General features: G+C 43.9%; 1 protein-coding gene across 2 annotated transcripts in view; it reads right to left on the bottom strand.

Annotated features, from left to right (window-relative positions):
* Positions 1-2,980: 2,980 nt before the first annotated feature.
* BMF (Bcl2 modifying factor) overlaps positions 2,981-9,997 on the bottom strand; it is a 42,509-nt gene continuing 35,492 nt past the window's right edge. For both annotated transcript variants that reach the window (XM_069949967.1, XM_069949968.1), the window contains exon 4: positions 2,981-3,246. In XM_069949967.1, the coding sequence (XP_069806068.1) occupies positions 3,148-3,246 (99 nt within the window). In that variant the 3' untranslated portion in view covers positions 2,981-3,147. The remainder of the gene's footprint in view (positions 3,247-9,997) is intronic.

Below are 9,997 nucleotides of genomic sequence, written 5' to 3'. Positions count from 1 at the left end.
ACCTAGTTGTGGCAGGGCCGTCTCCGGTCACCTAGTTGTGGCAGGGCCGTCTCCGGTCACCTAGTTGTGGCAGGGCCGTCTCCGGTTAACTAGTTGTTGCAGGGCCGTCTTCGGTCACCTAGTTGTGGCAGGGCCATCTCCGGTCACCTAGTTGTGGCAGGGCCGTCTCCGGTCACCTAGTTGTGGCAGGGCCGTCTCCGGTCACCTAGCTGTGGCAGGGCCGTCTCCGGTCACCTAGTTGTGGCAGGGCCGTCTCCGGTCACCTAGTTGTGGCAGGGCCATCTCCGGTCACCTAGATGGGGCAGGGCCGTCTCCGGTCACCTAGTTGTGGCAGGGCCGTCTCCGGTCACCTAGTTGTGGCAGGGCCGCCTCCGGTCACCTAGGTGTGGCAGGGCCGTCTCCGGTCACCTAGATGGGGCAGGGCCGTCTCCTCAGTGTGAACTTCTAAGACAAAGTTCACTTTGGGACTGTCCTCAGCTTCTCTGGCTCTTCTCTCGGGTGCCATGGTACATATCTTGCTCTGTCAAGAAGTGAATCCCTGGGTTTATCAGCAGGCCAATCTCTCTACTTACAGAGGATTACTTGCTCAGCTCCAATGTGCAGAAGCCGTCTTTAAGCGGGTTGCCAAATGAAATATAAAAGAAAAGTGGGGAAGGGGAAACTGTTTGCACGTACAGGATGTCTTAAAAAAAAATAAGCACTGTCTTTGCCTTGTAAAATAGGTTTATATATGGTTCACAATGATACTACCCGTCCTGTAGCGCAAAGATCTGGTCTTTCGGACAGCTGCTGGATGTCATTTTCATTCAGCTTTCCCGTAGTGCTGCCTAAACAGCACTGGGGTGCATGAAGAAGACCGTATACTCATCGGTCCCTGTAGCGCCACTCTCAGGTCTTTCGGACTACTGCTGGATATCATTTTCATTCGCCTTCCTCCTACGTCACAGCCCCATCTCCTGCCGCTGGAAGTCACGTATCCCACTGAAGAACTGCCTGCTCACCCAATCAGTGACTGGGAGTGAGTGGGCAATGCATCAGCTGTTCTGTGATGTTCCAGCAGCAGGAGCTGGGGCCATGATGTAGGAGGAAGCCGAATGAAAATGACATCTGGCAGCTGTCCAAAAGACCTGCGAGTGGTGCTACGGGGACCGGTAAGTATACTTTCTTGTTCAAGCACCCTGGTATCGTTCAATAAGCACTACAGGGGCACGGGGACTGGTAAGTATACTTTCTTGTTCAAGCACTGGTATCGTTCAATAAGCACTACAGGGGCACGGGGACTGGTAAGTATACTTTCTTGTTCAAGCACTGGTATTGTTCAATAAGCACTACAGGGGCGCAGGGACTGGTAAGTATACTTTCTTTTTCCTGTATTTTCTGTATTTTATTTCCTGGAAGTTTCTCTTTAAGTATATTAGTAAGTGCATTTATTTCACAGATTTAAATTTTTTTTACTGCTGTTGGACAACCCCATTAATTTCTTAATCCACGCACTATTGTTCTAATGAAAGTATATTTTAAAGAATTACATCCCAATAGTCTAATTTTATTAATATGGAAAACGCCACTTTTGAACACATACTTACATAGTACTGTATAGTTACATACATGTAAATACTTTATGTAGGCCCCATTCACATCACATCTTCCAAATGCCTCTGAATGTCGGGATATTGGCCAAAGGTGTGCTGACGTATAAAGTGGTGGCCTTGCAAAAGGCCCATTAAATTTAACGGACCGAGGGTGGTCTACTAGGGATTATGTTTAGTCTATTTGCTAAATGTATGCATTATTTGTACAGGACTGAAGAAGACAGTAGACCATGGTTTTGGACCATACACAAAGAAATTAAATGGATCAAATGCAGCCTCCTTAGACCCACAACTTTAGTGAGTGCAGTTCCGCTTTTAGAATTTCTTGAAACGTTTATTGCTCTCATTTCTTTTAATAGCAAGGAAGACATCATACACAACACATATCTAAGCCATCTGACTATTGATAGATGAGATAGCCCCTACTTATAAGGTGAAAGCCTTAAACCTAAATATCAGGAATGAACATAGGGCATTGGAAGCCCCATAAGAAAAATAAGTATAGGGACCCCAACAGTCACTAATCCAGGTCTTCCATCCTCACATCTGGAACTTATCACTCTTCCAGGCCATCATCCAATGGTAGTATGCCCTTGTACACACTCATACAGCCCATAGGAATTTTCTACGATTGTCCAATGGTAGTATACCCTTGCACACTCATACAGCCCATAGGAATTTTCTACGATTGTCCAATGGTAGTATACCCTTGCACACTCATACAGCCCATAGGAATTTTCCACGATTGTCCAATGGTGGTAGGCCCTTGTACACACTCACATGGCCCATAGGAATTCCCCACGATCGTCCAATGATGGTAGGCCCTTGTACACACGCAAACGGCCCATAAGAATTCCCCACCATCATCCAATGGTGGTAGGCCCTTGTACACACTCACACGGCCCATAAGAATTCCCCACCATCAATACATTGTGTATTTGTATTGCTGTTTCCTCTTCTAGCTGTGACTATCACAATTGGGTTAGCCTCCACTGAGGCCTATAAACTGCTCCTACCCATTGTTTTCGATATAACCCGGAAAAATATCTCTGTATGTGATATAGGATAATGCATATAAAAAGTATATATATACACTTTATATGTTTTTGTTCTAATTTCTCCATAAAATGATGACATTTCTGATAACGGATACTCTAGATCGGCTCTACCTGCTCTTCCTCCTCTCACATGATCATTGATGTTGCTCAAGCGGGGTAAGTATTAAAGTTCTGGTTTTATGTAGATATTTGGAGGTAGGTCCTGAATTATTTTCTTCTCCTCTGTACCTGCTGAACATATCCTCTCCTCCAATAGTTAGAAGTTTGGTTGTGTAAAACCTATGCGGCTCATCTGTAGAAAGAACAAGACGTCAGACGTCAGACGTTCAGTTACCCACAACGCTGCTCAGTTCTGGTTAAGTCCGCAGATGTTAACACAAGTTGTAGTCCCAACAGTGTTTGACCAGAAATCCCTGATGATGCTGGAACATCCTCTTCTGTAACCAACCACAGAATCGTCCAGTGTGGCAGAGTGGCTCGTGACCCACGGAGGAGATTCACCTCTGGAAACCACCCCTGTTTCTCTCGCGATGTACCACCAAGTTACGGAAGAAGGCCAATATCTGGAACCAGATTTGGTTTCGGTTTTGTTGGATCTGCACAAAGTAAACATACGATACATTCAGAAAGAAAATCTATCCAAGTGGTGGGACTGACATTCTCACGGATAAATGGCCGCGCGTCTTTCCGCCGGCTCCATAGACACCATTCTATGGGCCGGCTAATTCCGCATTCCGCCGAAAGAATTGTCACGTCAATTCTTTCGGCGGAATGAGTCGGCCCATAGAATAGTGTCTATGGAGCCGGCGGAAAGGCGCACGGCCGTGAGCGCATACAGGCAAATTTTCTTTTACTGATTAGAATCAGATATTAAAACTTGTTTTTTTTAGTCCAATCTGTTTCTATTTTCTGACTATTTTTTTTTATTTCCCTTTTTGTACATTGTTATGGGGGCTGCCATATTGTCTGGACTGTTCTTAACAGCATTCAGTGAAATGCTTTACAGCAAGACTCATGGACATAGACGACAACAGGCGGACTCTGTCCTCTTGAGATGAATGTGAAACATTACTGAGGCCGTTCTGCGACCTTTGAACTGCTATTGTCTCCTATATCTACTGGTGTCACATGATGCAATGCTCAGTAGATCAGCCTCTTCTTATCACTACACACACAACAGGAAGTCCCAGCTTAGTTTTAGCCCCAGTGGAGAGTATGAAAACTGCAAGATATCAGGATTATTTTATAATTTAGCTAGAAAAATGGAAAATTATAAAAAAAAGTCCCCAAAAATTCTTTAAAAAATATGTTTGACATTATTTAAAGAGTAAAGGCCCTATTCCATGGAATGATTATCGGCCTTTAAGGCCGATAATCGTCCCATTGAATAGAAGGCAACGATCAGACCATATCGTTCATGTCGGCTGATCGTTGCAGTTGTTTGTCTTACAAGCATGTTGAAACACAAACGACTGTGATAGCAGCAATCTGCCGCCACAGGGGCGGCGGCAGCAGACCGCAACAATCCCCTATGGGCTGTCTGGACGATCTAGCGAGCACCCGGACAGCCCCCCTGCAGCTTCCCACGGCCCCTCCCACAGCGAGCGGGGGAACAAGGAGCAAACGAGGAGCTGACAGCGCTCGTTTGCTCCTCACAGTCGGCCCGTGGAATAGGGGCTTTAGTCGTTTTCTGATTACACATTTCCTTTAAGGCTTTGTTTACACTATGTTTCTGCAATCCGTTTTATTATCCGTTTTTCAAAAAAAAAAAAACATTTGTGTGCATCCAGTTTTCCATTGACTTTCATTATAAATAAAGAGGATCAAATCTAATATTTATGCCCTATGCCCAGGACAGGCCATGCATTTTTAAAGACTGTAAAACCCCTTTAATAAACCTATTTAGGACTTACACCTGAGACACTTTACAAGTCTGACATGTGCGCCCATGCTGTCGGCCTAGCGAGCTCCACTTACATCGCCATTCTCTGCTTTCAGTAAAGTAGATGTATACCAAGGTGTTAGGAAAGTGAGGCAATCTGAAGATGATACGCTAACAATTTGTAGGTCACATCATGGTTCAACCTCTCCTCACTTTTCTATCTGCTAAACTACTACTTTAGATTAAAGTGCTTATTTATCGTCATGTTATAATGTTACACGTTACAAAAGGCCGATTGTTGGCACGGACAATCCAGCAAATAGGCGGTGGATCAAATGTGCCCATGCATCAAAGATGATGAAAGTGAATGATTCCAACCAAAACAATTGTCTCCGCAGCTCTCCGCTGAAAGAATTGACATGTCATGGAGAGCGGAGGTGCCTATACTTAAAGGGGTATTCCGGGAAAAATGAACTTTTCCCCTCATGGCTGCCCAGGCATGAAGGGAGTTGTAGTTTTGCAACAGGTGAAGGGCCACAGATTGGGGAACCCTACCTTAAGGGGATATTCCACTCGAAGATACCTTCTGATGTGTTGCTGCCCATGGTGAGACTAACAATTCCTTCCATACTTATTATCTATTCAGCCTCCTTCCCCCAGTTCTGAGCTGCTGCTTTCTGCTAAAAACACAATAATCTGTGTGTGAGCTTTTCTCTCTGTCTCCCCTCCTCCCCCCTCCCTTCTGAGACAGCTGAGGTAAACAAGTCTCTGGCTGGCTCTATCTGCAACATTCTCTGAATCACCCCGTGTACTAGGGGCTTAAAGTAGTGATGTTCTTCCCTGTACCTATTCCAAAAACTATAAAGCATCTGACGTGGCAAGAAAGTGGTGTGGGCATCCATGACCTCCATTGTGCAGTGTCATCACTGCCTATACATTAATATGACACCTCCTCTCTGACAGCATCAGTACACTAAACACTGTATACAAAAAGCAAAAAGGTATAAAGCCCTGGCTGGCTTTATCTGCAACATTGTAGCTTCTTTGTAAGGCTGGGAGGGTTATTCTGAGGTCGAATTGCTAATGAACTCACTGGGATTATTCCTCCCGACATTACAAAGAAGATACAATGTTGCAGATAAAGTCAGTCAGGGACTTTTTTTTTTACGTCAGCTGTCTCAGAAGGGAGGGGGGAGGAGGGGGAGACAGTGAGAAAAGCTCACCCACATTTTTTTTGTGTTTTGAGCAGAAAGCAGCAGCCAACAACTGGAGGAAGGAGACTGAAGAGATAATAAGAGGTCTCTATTCCACGGAGCGATAATCGACCGAATTGATTATCGCTCTGTGGAATAGAGACAACGATCAGCCGATGATTGTGTCATTGGCTCATCGTTTATTTAGGTGCAAACCAAAAATCATCACGCACCGACCGCGCATCGCTACGTGGAATAGCGGTGACCGACGATTTAAAAACATCATACTTTACCTATCCAGGCTGCAGGTCTTCTCCTGCGCTCCTTCTCCCGATCCCGTGTACAGCAGCAGCTTCAGAGCGGCCTGTCTGAGCTGACAGACTGCTCAGCCAATCATTGGCCTGGAACAATCATTGGCGGGCACTGATTGGCTGAGCGGTCTGTCAGCTCAGACAGGCCGCTCTGAAGCTGCTGCTGTGCGCTGGACCGGGGGAAGGAGCGCAGGAGAAGACCAGGAGCGTGGATAGGTAATGTATGATGTTTAAATAAGGGCTGCAAGGACGTCGGTAACGATGTCCCAGCAGCCCTCGCTAAACGACTATCGGGCCGTGGAATAGACCTAGTAACGAGCGCCGATCTAGCAGATCGGCGCTCGTTTACATTGTTGATCGGGCCCCCATCGGCCCGTGGAATAGGGCCCTTAGTTTCACCATGAGCAGCAACCTATCAAACGTTATATATATGAGAGCAATAAAGGGATTTAGAAGGTGCACGTGTTTGAAAAAAACCAAAAAACCTCAGCTACATGTTGAAACAGCTTTTACCTCCTTCCCTCATTTAACAAACCTCTTGTCTGCACTAAGCCGAGTAGTCTCAAGTAAAACGCTCTTTTATTAGATAAATCAGTGAGTATCTCAGATGTGCAGCTGCAGAGTTCTCTGCAAATCCCAGGCTGAAGGGCTGGAGGGTGAGCAGGATCCATCTGTAAGTGATTTTATGCTGCGCAGGTCACAGGGTTAATCTTTAACTGAAACCGCACTGCTGAGCCAGCAAAAGAGGGTTCTCTACAGTATGAAAACAGGAGAGTCCTCCTCCTCCCCCTCACTCCGCCAGCACCCTGATAATACCACTACCTCTTTGTGGAGTTTACTTATCGCTCTGCGCTATAAATTATAATCCACCTGGGATCTAGATTCATTGTAGATGTTGACTATATATATATATATATATATATATATATATATATATATATATATATATATAAATATACATATATATATATATATTCAATAGTGTTGAATATGAAGGAAAGTCACTATCAAGTGACACCGGATCAGTCAAATAGTGTAAGTCTATTTCTCTATACAATCGCCTTCTCTCTTGTATAAAATGCAGGAGATCAAGGAAGCAAATCTCTACAGATAAAATAGATCCTGCTTATGTAGCCATTGTAGGATTTAAAGGGATTATCCAGGATTAGAAAAAAAACATAGTTACTTTCTTGCAAAAACAGCGCCACTCCTGTTCCAGGTTGTTTGTGGTATTGCAATTCAGCTCTATTCACTTCAATGGGACTGAGCTGTATCTAGCGATTGTAATATGGTCTTTATGCTGGCCATACAAAATAGAAAGTACTGGCAGACCCAGAAAGACTGTGCAGGGTGACCTACCGACTCCACATTTTATTGGCTGAATATTTTTGTTTATATATGTGCCAATAATAATGGCAAATTACAAACAGCACCTTTAACATTGATAAACTGGCTGTATCAACAATAAGTTTTTTTATTGAGTGAGCAACAAGGCTGGAGCCACATGCCAGTTCCCATATTACAGTGGCTGTTTGTCTCCTCTTCCTGCTCACTCATCCCCCTCAGCTCCTCCCCCCTCCATAGACTAAAATGGGCAATGCAAACCCATCTTTACTCGGCTTCTCTGTGATGTACACAGCTTTTTCTTGATAATGAACCTCAATGTACAGAAGGAAGCTGTTTTGCCTAATAAAAGCTATAACTATAAATTACTATTAATTTCTGCAAAATTGATACAAATGACAATTACACTTTAAAGGGGTTATTCCATCAGGTAAAATACATGTTACATCATCCCCCTACTGGAGACTAACAATTCATTCCATAAATGTCATTACCTTTTCTGTCTCCTTCCCCAGTTCTGAGCTGCTGCTTCCTGCTGAAGACACAAAAAACTGTGTGTGAGCTGTTCTCTCCATCTCCCCCGCCTCCCCCTCCCTTTAGATGGCTCATGTAAAGAAGTTGGCTGTTTCTGTACTCTGTGAGGCCAGGAGGGCCAATCACAGTAAAGTCACAAGTAGCTTGACCTTAGATTAACTCTCCCGCATTACACAGTGACAGCCAGCCAAGAAAACTGTTTACATGAGCCGTCTCGGAAGGGAGGGGAGAGAAGGCAGAGATGGAGTGAACAGCTCACACCGTTTTTTGTGTCTTCAGCAGAAAGCAGCAACTCAAACGGAGGGAAGGAGACATGAAAGGTAATGGCATGTATGGAATCAATTGTTAGTCTCTAGGAGGGGGGATGATTCAACATGTATTTTACCTGAGTGGTAAAAGTTTTTACGGCTTCATGGTCAGTAGGTTGATGGTGGAACAACCGTTAAAAAATAAACCAGTAAACAATCATTTAAAGGGCAACACCAGTGAAAATGTTTTTCTTTTAAATCAACTGGTATCAGAAAGTGCCATAGATTTGTAATTTACTTCTATTAAAAAATCTACAGTCTTCCAGTACTTATCAGCTGCTGTATGTCTTACATATCTATGTCTATGTCATACAGCAGCTGATAAGTACTAGAGACTGGAGATATTTTTTAGGAGAAGTAAATTACAAATCTATGGCACTTTCTGGCACCAGTTGATTTAAAAGAAAAAAAACCTTTCACTGCCCTTTAAGGTTCCCATACACCTTAGGGTACTATTACACGGAACAATAATCGGCTGAATCGGTCCTGTCCGGCCGATTATCATTCCATGAAATAAACACAACGATCAGCTGATGGTCGTTGTCATCGGCTGATCATTGACATAGGTTTGGACCTATAATTGTCGGGGGCATCGCTACGTGCTGAAGATATGCAAACAGAATACATTACCTATCCATGCTCCAGGGCTCCTCTAGCGCTCTGCTTCTCCCCGAGTCCCGCACGCTTCTGCTTCAGACAGCTTAGCCAATCACAGGCCGGGACCACCGCTGCCAGTGATTGGCTGAGCGGCCTGTCAGCTAAGATAGGTCGCTCTGAAGCTGCAGCACGTGGGACCCGGTGAGAAGCAGACCGCAAGAGGAGCCCTGGAGCATGGATAGCTAATGTATGCAGTTTAAGCAAAGGCTGCAAGGACATCGGTAACGATGTCCATGCAGCCCTTGTTAAACGATTATCGGGCCGAGCGCTCGTTTACAGTTATTATCGGCCCGTGTAATACCACCCTTATACTAAAGTCTGCTGACATTATAGGTAGTATCAGAACTGCTATAAGAACTAAGCAGAGAGAGAATACACCCAGGACCTGATAGACCCCCACCGGTACTGATAAGCTTATAGCGTATGTTATTATTACACTACTACACCATTATTACGTAAATCACTAGTTGTTTACTGGAGAAGTATTAGGAAATTGCCAAAGGTCAAAGCCTAAACTTGCTTTGTCATGTTCCTACTAGACAGGAAATCCGCCGGTCACCCAGCAACCAGATAAAGCGTTAGGCAAGACCGCCAGACTTGTTACTATGCAAGGAAATAAACATGAGATTTAGTCATCTTATCACAATAAGGAAAAATTGGAACGAGATAAGCAAAGATGACACATCTTATAACGTTATATTGTAAAAAGTTATTGCAGGGTGTTACCGTTTCAGCAAACAGATATTTTTGTAGAATTAAAGGGGAACTCTGGTGAAAAAAAAACAATACCAGAAAGTTATATAGATTTGTTAATGACTTCTATTTAAAAATCTCAAATCTTCCAGTACTTATCAGCTGCTGTATGTCCTGCAGGAAGTGATTTATTCTTTCCAGTCTGGCACAGTGTTCTCTGCTGCCACCTCTGTCCATGTCAGGAACTGTTCAGACCAGAGGCAAATCCCCTTAGAACATTATTATTTCAGATAGATCATGGAAGATATAAAAGATATATACTCTTCTCCAAAACTATATACTATATAAAAAAGCTTCTGTTGTTTATTGTAAAAATGAGGTTAGAGGTTTTTTTCCCACAAACAAAAATTGTTGAAAAAAAAAAT

Source organism: Dendropsophus ebraccatus, chromosome 13 (genome assembly GCF_027789765.1).
Source record: "Dendropsophus ebraccatus isolate aDenEbr1 chromosome 13, aDenEbr1.pat, whole genome shotgun sequence".
Lineage (NCBI taxonomy): Eukaryota > Metazoa > Chordata > Amphibia > Anura > Hylidae > Dendropsophus > Dendropsophus ebraccatus.
Note: the sequence above shows the minus strand (reverse complement) of the source record. Positions and strands in the feature narration are given on the sequence as shown.